This window comes from Ylistrum balloti, unplaced genomic scaffold (assembly GCF_031769215.1).
Source record: "Ylistrum balloti isolate Yb309-2 unplaced genomic scaffold, AGI_CSIRO_Ybal_v1 Utg370198, whole genome shotgun sequence".
In the NCBI taxonomy this organism is placed as follows: domain Eukaryota; kingdom Metazoa; phylum Mollusca; class Bivalvia; order Pectinida; family Pectinidae; genus Ylistrum; species Ylistrum balloti.
Window position 1 is genome coordinate 294,227 of NW_026782174.1, and position 19,909 is coordinate 314,135.

Below are 19,909 nucleotides of genomic sequence, written 5' to 3' on the forward strand. Positions count from 1 at the left end.
CTGTTCTTCATTAATCCCAATCTGTCATAACATCGTCTTTAGGATAGAACAGAAGCTCTTATAATACGTCCAGTAGAAGATTATAGTGTGATGTTTCGGTGACTACACGGTCACCTTTATCAGACAAATTACCAGTGTCAGGCGTAGATTACTAACCCGAATACAATGTTTTAAAATGATAGCCATTTTAGATAGTCTGTTAGAAGATGCAGTCATATCTTGATTTAAGTATGGGGTTTCTATGATAGTGACAGTACAGAATATCAACATATTATCACGAAATTGACTGAACAATGAGGCCAGTGCACATCCCCATCTTTATTTTATTTCTCGATCACTTTGAAATTCTACTCACTCGTCTTCTACATTTAAGCACTATTGACGAGTCCCAGGAGAACGAATTAGCTGTGTGATGCAGTTTATAATCTATTTAAGTATTAAAAGGTGTTATTTTTATTTAAATGGTTAAATCAGGTACACTTGATCAAATATACCGAGGTCGTTATAGTAATAACGATAACGGATCTCCTGGCCCTGTAAAAAGACACGAAATTCCACTGTCATACTTCATTTACTGTCATTAATTTTATATCAAACACTCTGAAAGGTCTGTGCATGTTAAAATAAGGTATTTAGTGAGGAAATAAGAATTAAACAACGAAATGAATATGTTCACCTGGTTAAATATTTAACACAAAAGTGCCATTGTCGTTTTGTTGGATGTAGGTAATGTTCCTATTAGGTTTCTGGCTATATATATATATTGAATACAATAGAGATCTTCAGGTAGGTAGTAACACAGCATTGTCTGATAGGTTCGCAACTGGTCGGTAGTCAGGGACTTCTAGCCAATCAGATATAACCGCTGTGGCATTCTTATCGGAACATTTCGGACGGTATTCTAATAAATGATCGGCGAAATGAAAGGGTACTGAAATTGTTGGAAAAGGGGCACGCCCACCACGTTAGACTACTGTCAACATAAGAAATATACTAAAGATCTTTTGTTTATTTCATATATTATGATAAATTTGTATATCACATTACTTAAATTCTTTAGTCAGTACTATTTTTGTTAACTTAATATTTCATGAAAACTTGTGTCTATCAATCAGCCTTAGTACTATATAAATATAGGAATGATCTAAATTACAGTCACTTGTTCGGTACTATATCTTGTCTCATCGTTTCGGAACAGAAAAGTTTAACAAAGTGCTGTTAGATCAGCATTTATCGGTAACAATATTGTGAATGAATGTGCATTTTACTCGATAGTTCGAAATAGAGACAAAAAATATTTTCGAAATCAAGTTTGAAATTTGTTTCCTCAAACTTTTGAGTTACAATATATGAGTGCTGTTTATATCTACTTTCGAAGCAGGAGTCATTTCAAACAAAGGAACTTTGCTGACGTATTGAGCACCTTCCGTGTGATGTATAATGTACGTCATATAGGAGTAATACTTCTAACTAAGTGACAGCTTCTCCAAACAAATACATGCAAATGCATGGTTTATTTCGACTTCGTGGAAGGCAATAAGGAATATGATATGAACGATGAGATATTAAATTCACACCCCAAGGTAAGGGTTTTTTAATAGAAAAGAACGAAGAAGTATTTTTCTAAACATTTTTTAACCTAGAAAATATCCATATGACAAAGCAAAATGAGTAACTGTTTGATAAGTTCATCGGTCTACAAGCAAAGTTCTGTGATAACGTTATCTGTGATATCAGCATGAGTTTTAGAAATGAAGAACCATCGAATGCTTATTTATTTTCTGTCATGGATGATTGTCTCTATGGCTATATGTGCTTTAAATGTACTCAATATAATTTGGGAAACCTCCGATTTGGCCACGGGGATTGCAGTGGTTTTCTTTGTAACTATATTACAAGCCACTGTTATAGAGATCCCTCTTCAAACAATTGCAACTTTGATCATGGGTGGCCATAGACGGGAAGTAATGACAGGAAACGGAAGTAACTTATCTGCAATTATTAACTACAATCTTTTAGCTCATTCTAAGGAGGATATAGAAGAGTGTTTTAAGTGTATGTACGATGCTTACATGGGAAATCTATCGCCAACAATTTCGGCTGTGTTGGTTAGTGCTACTTCCGGAAGAAGATTAAGAGAACATGAATTTTACATGAGAGATTTCTATAGGGTTCTTATCTTCGATGTCTTATACACCGAAGGACTCTCCTTTTCAAGAGGAGATTATAGACTAGTACATCCAACTAGACTGGAAAAATTTTGGTCTTGGTATAAGCATATAGAAAAATCATACTTTGTAAATGACATTTTAAGAAAACTTTGTGATACGCGATGCGAGGAGTTCATGTTGGTTCAAAGAAACAGTCGAGTTTTGAAAAAATGCGGACAATACCAGGACCTTATGCTTTTGTCTAATGGCGAAAGTTCTGCTTTCACATATTGCGACCCGTCCTATTACGGCAGTTTCGCCCGTGAAGAGGGTGAACCTCTTTTTCTTCCGCAAAAAGACGTGGACAATATATGTGGAAGGAAGTTTGACTATACTGTAGTAGCAGATGGTGACACTGGAATTCCTGCCGGGATCATATTTACACTTTTGGATGTTGCGCACGCGAATCCTGACCGTGGGATTATCCAACCTTCTGTAACGATGGAATGTCTGTCTCCAGCAGAGGATACAGTTTTTATGTACTTGGAAATGGCAAGACACACCCTGTACGAACCTATGACCAACGCTATCAACGCAATGTTAGATAGGTGTTCATTTTATGGCAAAGGTCTTATCTGTAACTCCATGTACATAAATAATGTGATCGGAAAAAGGGGTGAACTGATCGAACTTGTTCCAATCGATATTCTCAGCCATGATACATACGAAGCTACAGTCATGAATCCACTGTACGTCAGTGCAGTTTCCTTCTCAGAGCAACCACCTCTAAACTACATCACGTGGAATATTCGGGAAAGACGATGGAATAGAGGAGAAATACTAAACGCAATGTACTTCTGGGAATGGTTTGTAGGAATACCCATAAGAGGACTTCAGCGAATCTTCAGGAGAAAAGAGTATGTTAAAACTAAGATACGGACTCCTCTGAAAAATGACTTTGTGTCATCATACGTTGCACATTCACCGCTACGGCAGATGTTGATGAAGCCCTTTCTTCTCGTCTACATTCTCATCCACGTCAACCTCAACCTTAGGTACCAATGGACCCCTATCATCGTTATTCTCTTTCTGATCGTCGTCTTTCCGAAGTTTGCGGTATGTACAAGATACAACTTTAAGTTCGTTCTTGCGGAAACTTTTGTATCCCTAATGCAGTTCACACCAGAAGCCATCGTTGGATGTGTGCGTATTGTTCGAGCATTTCATGCAAACATATCTGCTCACGTACATTGGGTTCCTTCGAGACAAGTGGAAAGCGAATTCAAGGAGTCCAACCCTTTTCTGAAGTCATTTATTCACCTAGGAATATATTCTGTCGTCGCCGTAGCCATTGCTATAACAGTTTTCTTCATCCGCCCAGACGGGGTTCTAGCATACGTTTTATTAGCTGCTGTGTTTCTACTTCCGTTATTCGCCGGATGTACAGCTATTCGCTACAAAACACTGGAGTCATTCAGGTGTAGATGCAGTAGAAACATCAGATATTTCGGAAGGACGCATGGGCGTGTTGACCCAGAGACTGACCTTTGGGTTACAAGGCTGCCAGACGTCTACACCCGAGGATCTAATACTTCCTCTTACACTACAACCACAGCTTCATCCCTGCGCTAGGAATTGATCCCGATGAATATGCTACAGTGTTACATAAACACTAAAGAACAAAAGGTTACAATGTCTTAAAGAACACTTTCCCCTTAATTCAGAAAGTAAGAAATATAGATTGATAGCTAAATTGTTCTCTAATAACTTCACATCATAAATTATATGGCACAAGGTGGTAAATACGAAGAGGGTTTTTCATGAGTTTAGTTATTTTAATTGGTCACAACAATCAAACAATCCCCCTGAGGTTTTAAGCATTTTATTTAAAAAACAAGTAGTTTTTCGATGACATCGAAAGTGAACACCATCTCTCAAATTCCATTTTACTACAATTTGTGAGTAATCAATTCTTTGAAAACATCCATAAAAATCGTAATAGCCATTAGATAAATATTCTAACTGTCCATGATAAATGAAAATACTTCACTGCAAGAAGTGCAACAATGGGCTATTTTACAATGTACTTGAATTCATGAATGTTTTATCATCGATGTTACGGATTTTTTTTTAATCAGAGAGAAATGTTTATCATTTAAATGCAAAGTTTCAACATCCAATGAATGTATCTTACTTCTTTCAATGGTGGAAAATATGTTGTTTGCCTATTTTTAAGAATGAAAATGATTGATTTTATACTGTATATATCTTAACCTCGTTTTAATGCTTTGTCTGTAAATTGGTTCTAAAATAGTATAAAATGGGGAGGGGGTTGTTTTTGTTTTGCCTTTTATCTATTTCCTAAAATCAAACATTTCAAAAAATCATCATCAGAAAAAAGTTCCTTTTTTAACGACTCAGAGGAGTACATAAATATCTCTGTCCTCTCATCTACGTGCTTAATCATATTGTAAATGCATTAGTTAAAAGAACATTGTCACACAGATCGAAATGCCTTAATACTTTTAGTTTTTATATCTTTTTAATAATGAAATACGTTCAACTTTTAAATGATGAACACGACTGTACAAAGTAGGATGTTTTATCATATAAAGAAATTGACATCCCTCATAAATATCCTGCGTTTGAGGCCGATAACCTAAACTACACTAGGAGCTTTGAGAAGTATATCGGTAACCTAAATATCGCATTTCATTTCAAAATAGAACTCGTTAGTGTCAGAACATCATTTTTGAGGTCAAATATAAATCATTGTACACACTATTTAATATGAAGAGGATACTTTGATAAAAGTATTTGACCAGAGATGGAACGTGTCTGCTTAACCATCAGATTGGCACACTCCCCATTTCTGGTTTTGGGTAAAATTCCCATACCGCATTACGTATGTGGAAAATATCAATAAAAGATACCCGTCCAGTTATGTTACTTTTCCGCAGGTCGAAGCACCTGGATTTAATCCGTATTGATAATTATATATGTGTGTATGTATGTTTTGTTTCAACGCATCATCGCCTTTGTACATTACTGGATAAATCTGTATAAATAACATCAAAACACATTCATAGCAGTTAAGTTAGTGAAAAAATATTATTTTTGGTTGTTTGAGCAAGCGTTAATGATATGTCTAGCCGTGTAAGGTAACATAATCACACAGAATGATAGCGTTCATTATCGGCAACACAAGCACAGGCTAAATAAGTACAACGCCACCACGACATGAAATGTATTATTGACAGAATCTATTTCAACGGCAACAAGCCGACAAAACTACACTACACTGATAGCAATCATAGACAACAACCCAAAATAGAGTCAGTAATTATAGACAAACGCATAACGAAAGAAATACACAAATAATGCAGCGTCAACAGAGACATATACATAGGGCAGTGTCAAAAGAGACAAACACACATCACAGCGTCAACGAACATTGCATCTATTACCACCTCACAAACACAGACGCATTGTTCTCATATGATGCCGTGGATTGATCAAGATTTTTATGGCTTGTGTCGTAGAGAAAACAGAATGCGCTTACCCTTCCCAAACACCAGGTATTAACCTCCTTGTATTTTTCATGAATCTTTCTATTGTTTATAGTTTGCCCACGTTTAGTCGAATTTGAGTTTTTTACATGTTATATCGGGTGTCATCGATGAAGCAAAAGACGCTTTACTATTCCGGAACACCATGTCTTATTCTCGTATTTTTTCAGGAATCTCCGAGTAAATCTTTCTTTAGTTCATATTTTGAGTTTGGATTATGAATATATTGCCATGTTGGTATTTCTTGATGTTATTGTATAAAGACTGATGTCTCATTTTCTGTCTCAAGAGAGTGTATCTAAAACATGTTGAATATGTCTCCGGACACGTCTGAAATAATTACAAGGTTGTAGGCGGTCAGGGCGATGGTCCTTCCTAGGGTGCTAGGGTGGTGTCTGTGTAGAGCAGGTTAGGATGAATAAAAACACTGTAACGGTATGGTTAAGGATATCGTTTTGTTGAATGTTTTATTCCGAAGATGATGTCGATTGACTAGTTTTAGAATAGATTACGGAAATTAATGATATCATGATGAGGTGGTTGGAGCAGTTAAAGAAAATGAGAGAAAAAAATTAAATTTATCATATTATCTATGAGTTATGTAATCAATGTGAGAAGCACTGAAATCAACTCCAAACCTTGTTGTTTGTAGAAATCTATTACACAATGATCGTATATATAAGGTATATATTGTTATTTTATTCCATTCCGTTGAATGTTACTTTTTATTCAAACGATAAAAATCTTTAAAACTTTTCATTGTTTGTACTGATGTTGGTTCAGATTGAATGGTAAACTCCATGCGTCAAATATATAATGAATTAAAAATATCTATCCTACGGCAAATAGGCTATTGATTTTGATATTTAACATAATTATATCACTTTATTATTAACAAATAATTACATGTACAGTAGAACCTCTTTATCTCGAACTTTTTTAACTCGGAGACCACATTTAATTCGATGTATTTCGTCTGTCCCGGACAAACGTTCCACCAAACATTCAATTTCTCTCCTAATTCGAAAACTCGGATAACTCAAAGTTTTCCAGTGGTCACGCCGACTTCGAATTAATGAGGTTCGACTATATATATATACCTGTTTCGCAATCCATTGGCTACGTTAATAGCTGTCGTCTGTAAACGTTCGAAGCCACCTGGAACAAATCGTGTTCCACACAATACGATTCTGACGGTTATAGTAAGAATAAACCGCACGATTCTCCCGGCGATGTTTCATTTGAATGGAAATTAGAGGCCCTGATAAGAGTGCTTTAGCTAATTTCTAAGGAAAATTTCACAAAGCCATCCAAATATTAAACATGACATTCGCTTAATGATTTTTTATCATACGATTGAGCTTCAATAAAATGAATGTCTTATGACTTCTGACATGTAGTACCTATAAACATTTATGTATTTCAAACTGCTTATCAGTTCAGACTGATGTAGTCGAGTGCATCTTTCATGGATTTCTTTCATACAAAACTTTTTCAATTATGATGCACGCTACGTTATACAATAATGACGGCTTCATGTCCTTATATAAACGTCACTACAAGCACGTGTCCACGTGGAGAAAAGAACATTTAAGATGAAATATACTGAGAACGAAATAAATGAGTGTTCATTGAAGGCTGGATATAGTGTACAGCTTGTCTAAACAGGAAACAGCGACATGATCGGGTCCTTATGTTTCAAACGCTTTCGTATCGATGTCTTGAACCGTGCTGTTCAGATAAACATTAATCCAATTGAATTATAATCAATGAGAAAAAGGTTACTCTAAATAAGATATGTTAGTATGTCTTTTTGGTCAATATCAGCAAGAGCATATTTCTCCAATGAAATTAAAATATATATTAAGATATGTTTATTTATAACATATCCGCAGGTGAAAATTAGGAATAACACGATTTGATTAAAATCTTTGTCCGCACTGCTGCTATCAGAAAAATCTATTTCGTCACTAATACTATAAAGTGATAGCATATTTATATCTCCCTTTACAATACACTGTGGCAGGTTGTGCTTATCCCCCTTCCTCTACAATACACTGTGGCAGGTTGTGCTTATCCCCTATCCCTCTACAATACACTGTGGAAGGTAGTGTTTATCCACTCTCCCTCTACAATACACTGTGGCAGGTTATGTTTATCTACTCTCCCTCTATAATACACTGTGGCAGGTTGTGCTTATCCACTCTCCCTCTACAATACACTGTGGCAGGTTATGTTTATCTACTCTCCCTGTACAATACACTGTGGCAGATTATGTTTATCCACTCTCCCTCTACAATACACTGTGACAGGTTATGTTTATCTACTCTCCCTCTACAATACACTGTGGCAGGTTATGTTTATCTACTCTCCCTCTACAATACACTGTGGCAGGTTGTGCTTATCCACTCTCCCTCTACAATACACTGTGGCAGGTTGTGCTTATCCCCTCTCCCTCTACAATACACTGTGGCAGGTTGTGCTTATCCCCTCTCCCTCTACAATACACTGTGGCAGGTTATGTTTATCTACTCTCCCTCTATAATACACTGTGGCAGGTTGTGCTTATCCACTCTCCCTCTTCAATACACTGTGGCAGGTTATGTTTATCTACTCTCCCTCTACAATACACTGTGGCAGGTTGTGCTTATCCCCTCTCCCTCTACAATACACTGTGGCAGGTTATGTTTATCTACTCTCCCTCTACAATACACTGTGGCAGGTTGTGCTTATCCACTCTCCCTCTACAATACACTGTGGCAGGTTGTGCTTATCCCCTCTCCCTCTACAATACACTGTGGAAGATAGTGCTTATCCACTCTCCCTCTACAATACACTGTGGCAGGTTGTGCTTATCCCCTCTCCCTCTACAATACACTGTGGAAGATAGTGCTTATCCACTCTCCCTCTACAATACACTGTGGAAGATTATGTTTATCCACTCTCCCTCTACAATACACTGTGGCAGGTTGTGCTTATCCCCTCTCCCTCTATAATACACTGTGGCAGGTTGTTCTTATCCCCTATCCCTCTACAATACACTGTGGAAGGCAGTGTTTATCCACTCTCCATCTACAATACACTGTGGCAGGTTGTGCTTATCCCCTCTCCCTCTACAATACACTGTGGCAGGTTGTGCTTATCCCCTCTCCCTGTACAATACACTGTGGCAGGTTATGTTTATCTACTCTCCCTCTATAATACACTATGGCAGGTTGTGCTTATCCACTCTCCCTCTACAATACACTGTGGCAGGTTGTGCTTATCCCCTCTCCCTGTACAATACACTGTGGCAGATTATGTTTATCTACTCTCCCTCTACGATACACTGTGGCAGAGTATGTTTATCTACTCTCCCTCTACGATACACTGTGGCAGGTTGTGATTATCCACTCTCCCTCTACAATACACTGTGGCAGGTTGTGCTTATCCCCTCTCCCTCTACAATACACTGTGGAAGGTAGTGTTTATCCACTCTCCCTCTACAATACACTGTGGCAGGTTATGTTTATCTACTCTCCCTCTATAATACACTGTGGCAGGTTGTGCTTATCCACTCTCCCTCTACAATACACTGTGGCAGGTTATGTTTATCCCATCTCCCTCTACAATACACTGTGGCAGGTTGTGTTTATCCCATCTCCCTCTACGATACACTGTGGCAGATTGTGATTATCCACTCTCCCTCTACAATACACTGTGGCAGGTTATGTTTATCTACTCTCCCTCTATAATACACTGTGGTACTTTGTGCTTATCCCATCTCCATCTACAATACACTGTGGCAGGTTGTGCTTATCCCCTCTCCATCTACAATACACTGTGGAAGATAGTGTTTATCCACTCTCCCTCTACAATACACTGTGGCAGGTTATGTTTATCTACTCTCCCTCTATAATACACTGTGGCAGGTTATGTTTATCTACTCTCCCTCTATAATACACTGTGGCAGGTTGTGCTTATCCACTCTCCCTCTACAATACACTGTGGCAGGTTGTGTTTATCCCATCTCCCTCTACAATACACTGTGGCAGGTTGTGCTTATCCCCTCTCCCTCTATAATACACTGTGGCAGGTTGTGCTTATGCCCTCTCCCTCTACAATACACTGTGGCAGGTTGTGCTTATCCCCTCTCCCTCTACAATACACTGTGGCAGGTTGTGCTTATCCCCTCTCCATCTACAATACACTGTGGAAGGTAGTGTTTATCCACTCTCCCTCTACAATACACTGTGGCAGGTTATGTTTATCTACTCTCCCTCTATAATACACTGTGGCAGGTTATGTTTATCTACTCTCCCTCTATAATACACTGTGGCAGGTTGTGCTTATCCACTCTCCCTCTACAATACACTGTGGCAGGTTGTGTTTATCCCATCTCCCTCTACAATACACTGTGGCAGGTTGTGCTTATCCCCTCTCCCTCTATAATACACTGTGGCAGGTTGTGCTTATGCCCTCTCCCTCTACAATACACTGTGGCAGGTTGTGCTTATCCCCTCTCCCTCTACAATACACTGTGAAGGTTGTGCTTATCCCCTCTCCCTCTACAATACACTGTGGAAGGTTGTGCTTATCCCCTCTCCCTCTACAATACACTGTGGCAGGTTGTGCTTATCCCCTCTCCCTCTACAATACACTGTGAAAGGTTGTGCTTATGCCCTCTCCCTCTACAATACACTGTGGCAGGTTGTGCTTATCCCCTCTCCCTCTACATTACACTGTGAAAGGTTGTGCTTATCCCCTCTCCCTCTACATTACACTGTGAAAGGTTGTGCTTATGCCCTCTCCCTCTACAATACACTGTGAAATGTTGTGTTTATCCACTCTCCCACTACAATACACTATGACAGGTTGTTCTTATCCCCTCTCCCTCTACAATACACTGTGGCAGGTTGTGCTTATCCCCTCTCCCTCTACAATACACTGTGGAAGGTTGTGCTTATGCCCTCTCCCTCTACAATACACTGTGGCAGGTTGTGCTTATCCACTCTCCCTCTACAATACACTGTGAAAGGTTGTGCTTATGCCCTCTCCCTCTACAATACACTGTGAAATGTTGTGTTTATCCCCTCTCCCTCTACAATACACTGTGGCAGGTTGTTCTTATCCCCTATCCCTCTACAATACACTATGACAGGTTGTTCTTATCCCCTCTCCCTCTACATTACACTGTGAAAGGTTGTGTTTATCCACTCTCCCACTACAATACACTGTGGCAGATTACGCTTATCCCCCTCCCTCTGCAATACACTGTGGCAGACTGTGTTTATTCCCATTCCCTCCCTCTACAAGACACTGTTGCAAGCTGTGCTGATCCACCTCTAGAAGACACTGTGGAAGGCTGCACAGACCTACATTTCCAATAAACATGAATAACCTGAAATTTTCCTTGATGGTTCCCTACGCTGATCAAGCTTTGAAGAATTTTTCCAGAACCTATAGACGTGTCAACTGCCCTACTCAAAATAAGAAAGGAAATCCACCCATCATGTAAAGAGCGGGACTAGCATTAGAAGACCATCAGGCATGCATGTAAATTTCAAACGCAAAATTACTCTGGAAATTTCAAAATACATCCGATGTTTTCCGTACAGAGCTGAACATAGCTAATCAACAAATATGTCTCTCGATTCTAAAAACGACAAGAGTCATTGTGACAGGTATCACTTAATTACAGATGTCAAAATCTTACTGACTAGTTACACCAGTTTGGTAATCAGATTACGTAATCTACCAAGGTAATGGGATATTAAAACGTCACACAGGAATAATAAGACAAAAGATAGAAAATAAACGATAATAATGAGGGTATGATCTAGTACTTAACAGTTGAGATCCATTTAAATCTCTCATGTAAAAACATTAAATAAGAACGAATTGTAACCATTGTCTAAATACCTAAGAACCCAGATTAATGTAATTATGAAGCACAATTTCACAGTATTTCATAAAATTATTTATCAGTTTATCACTGATTCTCAGTGTGATAATTTTTTTTTCTTCGCAAAAACTACAATTTTATAATAACTGCACTTAATTATGAAAATCTTATGTCGTTTTCTCTTTTTTCCTTTACACAAAATATGCCATTTATCTTAGTGCTTTTTTGTAAGATGTTTTAAAGATATCTCTCGTGTCATGAAAATAAGATTGGAATAGGTTTTTTGCAGCAAGAATGTGCATTGATAATCATAATACTGCTTTGAAATGTTTCTTAATCCATCTTAAAGTATATGTTCTTTACGTTTTTTCTAAAATTATCAATTCGGCAGTTCTTTCGATCATTTTGGAGATTTACTAAACGTCTCTGTCCCCCTCGCATCACTGACAAGTCCTAGGAGGACGAGTGAGCTTTATTAATACATAACTTGGATTTATCTTTTGTAATTCTAAATTTGTATTAAAAGGTGTAATTTACTTGTGTCTTTTGTACAATCTTGAAGAAAAGACAAAATAAATTTACGAGCATTGATAAATTTGGATATATATGGACTCTCTGCGTGGGTCTATCAAAGTATTCGTGACTTTTTCCCATAGAAGGAGAAAAAATCTTTCACAACTATCCTACTTTGAAATGAAACACCTTTATTCTAACAGAACGTAAATTTCGCTGATTCACGAGAGCGATACAGGGTTGAAAATGATATGTTCTAATGTAGGCGGGACAGCCACGCCCCCTAACCATTCAATATTGTATTTCACTTAACCTGACATCAGTTGCATGAATACTATGTATTTAAACGGCATGACAGAAAAGTATCAATTATCCGCCCGTTATAAGTCATTCCACCTTTATATTTTTATGTCAAAATTTGATTCTTTATTATCAGAACAATAAACGTTAGTTTCTGGAGAGTGAAAACTTTGGTTTAAAAAAATCATAAATAATAAGATAAACATTTCACTTTCATCAAACAGGAATTAACAGTATTTCTATCTGACCTCTCCAATGAAATAAATAATATCATATTGTAAGCTCAAAATTTTACCAGCTATGTAACTTAAATCAACATTTTAAACTTGAAAGTAATAAACCATAATGCCTGAAGCGTGAAAAAGCTAAATAATAATAAAAACAATAATAATACAAAAACGAGTCTTTTCTAGTATTAGGCTTTGTAATGGTAAAATAATTTGATGTAAAGGTGAAAATGGCAGGGCCTGCTATAAATAATTTAGCTTTATCTTAAAACCAATGCTCCATTTGTTGTCTCCGTATCTCCATATCCAGTCCCTTTCAATCACAATGTCATCGGTTTCTCGGAAGGATACGTCTACGTAACACAGATGGCTCGTTTACATTGGCAAATGTGATTTTGACTTTAAGTACTTATGTTTCATAAAGATGTATGAAATTGTTACATCGATAATATCAACAGATGGTTATGAATACTCTAAAGTTCATATTCTTTTTTTAGCAGTCTTAAGGCTAAGCTTGGTGGTCAAACATCATATGAGTTTTCTTGAGCTGGCTAGTTCACTTTTTGTCCAAAAACCATGACAAACACACATTGGCTCGACGCGTGATATCGAATTCACAAGGTCGTCCAATCACATACCTATAGTCTCGCTACTTCTTGCACATGCGCAGAAGTTCAGAAAATGATATCGCTTTGTTATCCATTTTTGCGCCTATTGTGCAATATATTGGGTATAGAAAGATTGTGACAATATGGCAATTGATTTCAGATTTAAGACGAACAAAAGCTACCAAAGGACATTAATATTGTATTTACAAATGAAATTAAAGTGACAGTTTTTAGTGATAATCGCCTGAGTTTTTCTTGTATTTACCTTTGAGATCGGGAGATTTATTTAAAAATATGAGTAGACACAGAAAAAGTATATCATATTTGCAGTGAGTTTCAAAACGCGACAATTGTATCAAATTGCAGACAAAAAAAACCCATACCTTTAGATACGTGTGCGGTATGCATGTGGAAATGACATTTTCCTTTTGAACGCAATATATGCGAGGGTCGTTTATTTCCCTTACTGTCTTATAGGGTTTGAGTTCTTACATTCGTTGTCTCCAGACTGATGTTTTAAAAAGTCACTAGAATGTCAGAATGATACAGACTAAAATTTAACAAACGTAATACTTTATACATACATACAATACATACAGTAATGATGTGTGCTATTTGAAGGTTTAATCTCGAAGCATAAGCTCGACCTACTCTATTCTGAACTTAATACCATTTCCATTCTATCTTTCACCGAGACATGGCTAAGTGAGAGTGATATTTCACCTGATCTGAACTTGCCTGGTTACTCTGACCCATTCTGTTACTGTAGGCCTGATCGTATTGGTGGTGGTATTTCTGTCTATGTTAAAGACTATATTTCTGCGAAAAGAAGGCGAGATCTAGAATTGCCAACCATAGAATGTGTATGGCTGGAATTAGCTCTCGGTACAGAGAAATGTCTCTATGGCACTTTCTATAGGCCTCCCAACTCTCCAGTTCCTTTATGGTCTCATATCTCTCAGTCTATTGAAAATGCCTTTAACACTGGTATGTCTAATATTGTTATAACAGGTGATTTTAACGCGAATCTTCTTGTCGATAACCTCTCTTCCCAATTGCGTTCTTTGCTTCTATTATTTGATCTTTCTCAGTTAGTCGATTCCCCAACATTCTATACTGAAGCTTCCTCCTCACTTATTGATATAGTTTGCACAAACAATCCAAATTTCATTAGCAAATGCTTCGTTGGTGAAAATTTTCTTGACCAACCCCTAAGGTATCATTGTCCAACTTACTCCTCGCTTAATATCTCCAGGCCCATGCAGCAATGTTTCAAGCGCAACGTCTGGCTGTTTGATTTATGTAATTACGATCTATTTAGAGAAAAACTTAATTCTGTCAACTGGAATTCATTAATCCATGTTGATGATATAAATATTTCTGTTCACAATTTTGCAGATAAATTACTTGACATTGCAAGATTATGCATTCCAAACAAAACCGTGAATTTTAGATCTCATGAACCCCCGTGGATGTCAAATGAAATTCGTAGGTTAATTATGAAACGCAAACGTGTACATAAACATGCCAAACGTAGCCCTACCATTGCTCACTGGTCCAAATTTCGTCAAATTCGTAACAAATGTATTAATAAAATTAAACAGGCTAAAGACAAATATATCCAAAATCTGTGTGAATCCCTGAATAAACCTTCTAATCTCTGTGTTAAGAAATGGTGGAAGACTGTGTATTCATTACTTCCAAACAATAGGAAATCTTATATACCACCTCTCTCTCACAATGATACTGTTATCTCTGATGATTCTGAAAAGGCGTCTTTATTCAAAGATTTCTTCTGTGCTCTATCCACTATTGATGATTCTAACGCTAACCTTCCACCAATTGACAACAATTATAACTATTCTCTTTCTAGTATAACAATAAGCGCTTCTGATGTCAAAGATGCAATACTAATGCTTGACTGTTCTAAAGCAATCGGTCCCGATCTTATAAACCCTCGTCTGCTTAAGGAATCTGTTGATATTTTATGTAACCCTCTAAGTTTACTTTTTAACAAATCTCTTACCTCTTGTGTGTTTCCTTCCGATTGGAAGTCTGCCAATGTAACTCCGGTTTTCAAAAAAGGTGACAAGTCCACATTAACTAATTATAGACCTATCCCCCTATTATCTATTGTAGGAAAACTGATGGAAAGATGTGTTTTTAAATATGTTTACAATTTTCTGCATGCTAACTCCTTACTTTCTCCCCACCAATCTGGATTTAGACAAGGTGATTCACCTGTTAATCAACTTCTTTCTATCACTCATGATATTTACTCTGCCTTAGATACTGGTAAAGAAATACGAATGGTCTTTTGCGACATCAGTAAAGCGTTCGATCGTGTTTGGCATAGGGGACTCCTACTTAAACTTTCTAGCTTTGGAATTCAAGGTTCACTTCTAAATTGGTTCACTAATTATCTTCAAAATCGTAAACAAAGAGTTGTCATTAATGGGAAATTTTCTAACTGGTCAACTATTAATGCTGGAGTTCCACAAGGTTCGATATTAGGCCCTCTCTTAATCCTTTTATTTATAAATTACATAGTAATGGGTATACAAGCTGATATTAAATTATTCGCTGATGACACTTCTTTGTATGTGATTGTTGATTCTCCTCTGGCTAGTGCAGATGTTTTAAACAATGACCTTGATAAAATTCACAGATGGTCTGAATTATGGTTGGTAAATTTTAACCCTTCTAAAACTGACACTTTGCTAATATCCAAAAAAACTAACATGCCAGTACATCCTAATTTAATTATGAATAACACCTTTCTTTCTGATGTGAGTTCACATAAGCATCTCGGTCTTTTTTTTATCTAACAACGGTGGTTGGACCGATCACATTAACTACATAATATCCAAGGTTTCTCCTAAATTAAATATCCTTCGTAAATTTAGATTCACTCTTGACCGCACCTCTCTACAAACTCTTTATTTCACCGTTATCCGGCCTATTTTTGAATATGGTGATATTGTCTGGGACAACATTTCAAAATCTCAATCTGATATGTTAGAAGATCTCCAATTAGAGGCAGCTCGTATTGTTACTGGTGGAACAAACCTCACTAGTAGAGTTAAACTGTATATTGAAACGGGTTGGCTTCCTCTCGAGCAAAGGCGTAAGCACCATAAAATTATCCACTTTCATAAAATGGTTCATGGCCTTCTTCCTCAATATCTGCAAGAAATTCTCCCCAGCCGTAACAACACTATTCATGATCACAATACTCGTGTCAGAAATAACTTTCGTACTCCTTCCTGTCGCACAAATCTTTTTATGAGATCTTTCCTTCCCTCTGTCATTCACCTCTGGAATTCTTTGCCAGAAATAATTAAAAATGATCCTTCAGTTACTAAATTAAAAAATCATCTGGATTTACCAGGCTTCGTTGTTCCACGTTATTTCTCTCACGGTAGCAGACTGGGTCAGATTCTCCATGCGAGATTGCGGATGGAATGTATTTCACTAAATTTCTATTTATTTCGTCGAAATCTTGTTAACAGTCCTATGTGTTCTTGTAATGAAGGAGAAGACATTTTCTATTAAAGTGTCCCCTCTTCTCCGACCTCCGTTTACACTGTCTCGGTCAATTAGACAACCATATCACTGTTGAAGTCTTGCTTTTCGGTGATAGTGAATTATCATACGACGAAAATTCTTTTGTTTTTTCATGTGTTCAAAATTTTGTTATTAGTTCAAAGAGATTTAAATAATTTGTTTGTTTATGTTATGTCTTTAATCGTAACAGTTTTTCCCCATGTTCTTCTTATCACAATACACAGTTGTTAATTGAGCTTATCACAGAGATGAATTTAATGTACTTATACCTTCTATTCTTGTTAATGGCATGGTAAACCTACCAGTCTTATTCTTTAAGCTCTTCTTTCCTTATCCTCTTTTCCTATTTCTTTTCTTTCATAAGAAATGCATTTATTTATTGTTTTGTTTGTGATCTGTTTCCCATTTGTCAACATCTTGCTTGTTACAGAAATGGAGACGGATTTATATAAGTTGTATAACTTGTTTCCGAATCCAATTTCAATTGTTATTTTTTGTGATGTTTCATGTCTATGTATGTAAAGAAAATGAAATAAAATAAAGTTTACAACAATCTCGCTGAGGAGACTTCAGCAACCATTTTTTTTCATCTATTTCACACGTATGTATATTTTGCAAGTACCGTAATCATTAAAACATGCTAACATCAACACGGTTCGGCACAATTTAATACAACACCAGCCCTTTCCTTATCAAAGATGTTTTGTCGGTTAATATTCTTTCACGAAAACCAGGTCAATTTATTAAAAGCCAAATACACAAGCAAGAAAATGTCAACAACAATTCAAACACAAATTTAACACCGGGGTTTGTGAGCAATACAATTCCCACAACTCGTTAATGACCACCTTAGGTCATGTGAATAGTTACGGAAACTAAAAATCAATCCATAGTGATATGACCTTATATACCTAGATACCAGTTCAGTCAATATCATAAAAATCAGAAGTCAATAACGATAAATTTAGCCGCTGTGAGGTTATAAGATAAAGAAACAAACTTGTCGTCGATAAAGATTAGGACGATTAATCTTCTGGAACACCTGGTCGTTTTCTCTTTGTACTTGTCCATGTGTCTGTGTATAAATCTGTCTTTTGTTCATTTTTCGCCCTACTTTGAATCTGAGTTTGAATTTTCATTATGTTGATATTTTTTGTTGTTTTTCTGACAGTGACTCAGGATGTCAGTATTAAAATTCCTTAATTGATGTATGCCACACAAACCCAGAGGTCAGTACTGAAGCAAACGTCAGTGTTTAGTTTTCGGCGGTGCTTTTCAGCTGTATTGAATTTGAGCTTGGATAATGATGCGGTTTACATGTTTGTATTTTCTTGTGTTTCCAAACAAACCCTTAGGAGTCCGTAATATATTTGTATTTTCTTGTTTTTCCAAACAAACCCTTAGGAGTCCGTAATATAGTTGTATTTTCCTGTTTTTCCAAACAAACCCTTAGGAGTCAGTAATATATTTGTATTTTCTTGTTTTTCCAAACAAACCCTTAGGAGTCAGTAATATATTTGTATTTTCTTGTTTTTCCAAACAAACCCTTAGCAGTCAGTAATATAGTTGTATTTCCCTGTTTTTCCAAACAAACCCTTAACAGTCAGTAATATATTTGTATTTTCTTGTTTTTCCAAACAAACCCTTAGGAGTCCGTAATATATTTGTATTTCCCTGTTTTTCCAAACAAACCCTTAACAGTCAGTAATATATTTGTATTTTCTTGTTTTTCCAAACAAACCCTTAGGAGTCCGTAATATAGTTGTATTTTCCTGTTTTTCCAAACAAACCCTTAGGAGTCAGTAATATATTTGTATTTTCTTGTTTTTCCAAACAAACCCTTAGGAGTCCGTAATATAGTTGTATTTTCTTGTTTTTCCAAACAAACCCTTAGGAGTCCGTAATATAGTTGTATTTTCTTGTTTTTCCAAACAAACCCTTAGGAGTCCGTAATATAGTTGTATTTTCTTGTTTTTCCAAACAAACCCTTAGGAGTCCGTAATATAGTTGTATTTTCTTGTTTTTTCCACACAAACCCATAGGAGTCAGTAATTGTCTTCCTCACAACCTCAGAGGGTCAGTATTGAACTTCAGTAGTAAGTGTAATCTTCAAACCCCAGAGGATCGCTTAAAATACCCGATGTGTTTCACACGAACCCAAGAGGTCGCTATTGACAAGAGGAAAAAGCAAACTCGTTGAATTTCATTTTAATTGGTCTTCGATATCGTGATGTATGACGAAATATATCTTATAAAAATAAATAAATGATATAAGAGAAATGATTTCTAACATAGTCACGAGTGTAGGGACCTTCATTCATTCAAGACACCACACCACACCACTTCGGATTGGTCTATAGAATTAATGGCGCGTGTAATATTCATCGTTATTGAATAGAAAGAGAAAATGAGAAAGAGCAGTTCACTACTTTGAAATTGAACACCTCTGTTGTGGTACAGCGTCGATTAAGCTGATTCATGAGAGCAATTAGTGGTAGTAAGTGATATATTTAGGTGTAGGGGACGGCCTCTAACCGAGTCGTATTATATTACATTAACCTAACATTATTACATGAATGCTGTGTATATTTTATGAAAGAAAGTGTCAGATAGATGTCGTGATGCCCCAATATGTAAGTGTCAAAGACAGGTTCTATATAATTTACAGAATGTATATTTGTCAACGGATGGCGGTGCATTTGAATAGAAAACGTGTGTCAATGATGTGTTTCATAAATAGATAAAAAATACTGCGATCATTCTGTAACAAAAAACCTTTACGAATTAGAATTAAAAAATCTCACAGTGCCCTCTACTTCATCCTGATATATTGGGTGGTCATAATCCAGAAAGGTATCTCTATAATACACCACTATAAGGTCAAGTTCATGGACTATGAGTATGAAGGTGACGTTCTACTTAACACTGTCATTGACAATTTTAACTGACGAAAATAACAATACTCTTATTGAAATACTTGTCATGCATTGTAACAATTAGCAAAATGCTATTTAAAGTTAATACCTACCAATAGGGACAGTTTTCTACCTAGCCGTATGATATGATGATTTGTTTTGTTTGTGAAGCTGTC

At 36.6% G+C, this 19,909-nt stretch overlaps 1 protein-coding gene across 1 annotated transcript; it reads left to right on the forward strand.

Annotated features, from left to right (window-relative positions):
• The first annotated feature begins 1,802 nt into the window (after positions 1-1,802).
• On the forward strand, positions 1,803-3,782 carry LOC132551443 (uncharacterized). Its single transcript, XM_060215581.1, has one exon. The coding sequence runs from the start codon at positions 1,803-1,805 to the stop codon at positions 3,780-3,782; it is 1,980 nt and encodes a 659-aa protein (XP_060071564.1).
• Positions 3,783-19,909: the final 16,127 nt, after the last annotated feature.

What these genes read in the sequence shown, in the direction of transcription:
- LOC132551443 (XM_060215581.1), top strand. Translation starts at nt 1,803, where the DNA reads ATGGCTATATGTGCTTTAAATGTACTCAATATAATTTGGGAAACCTCC.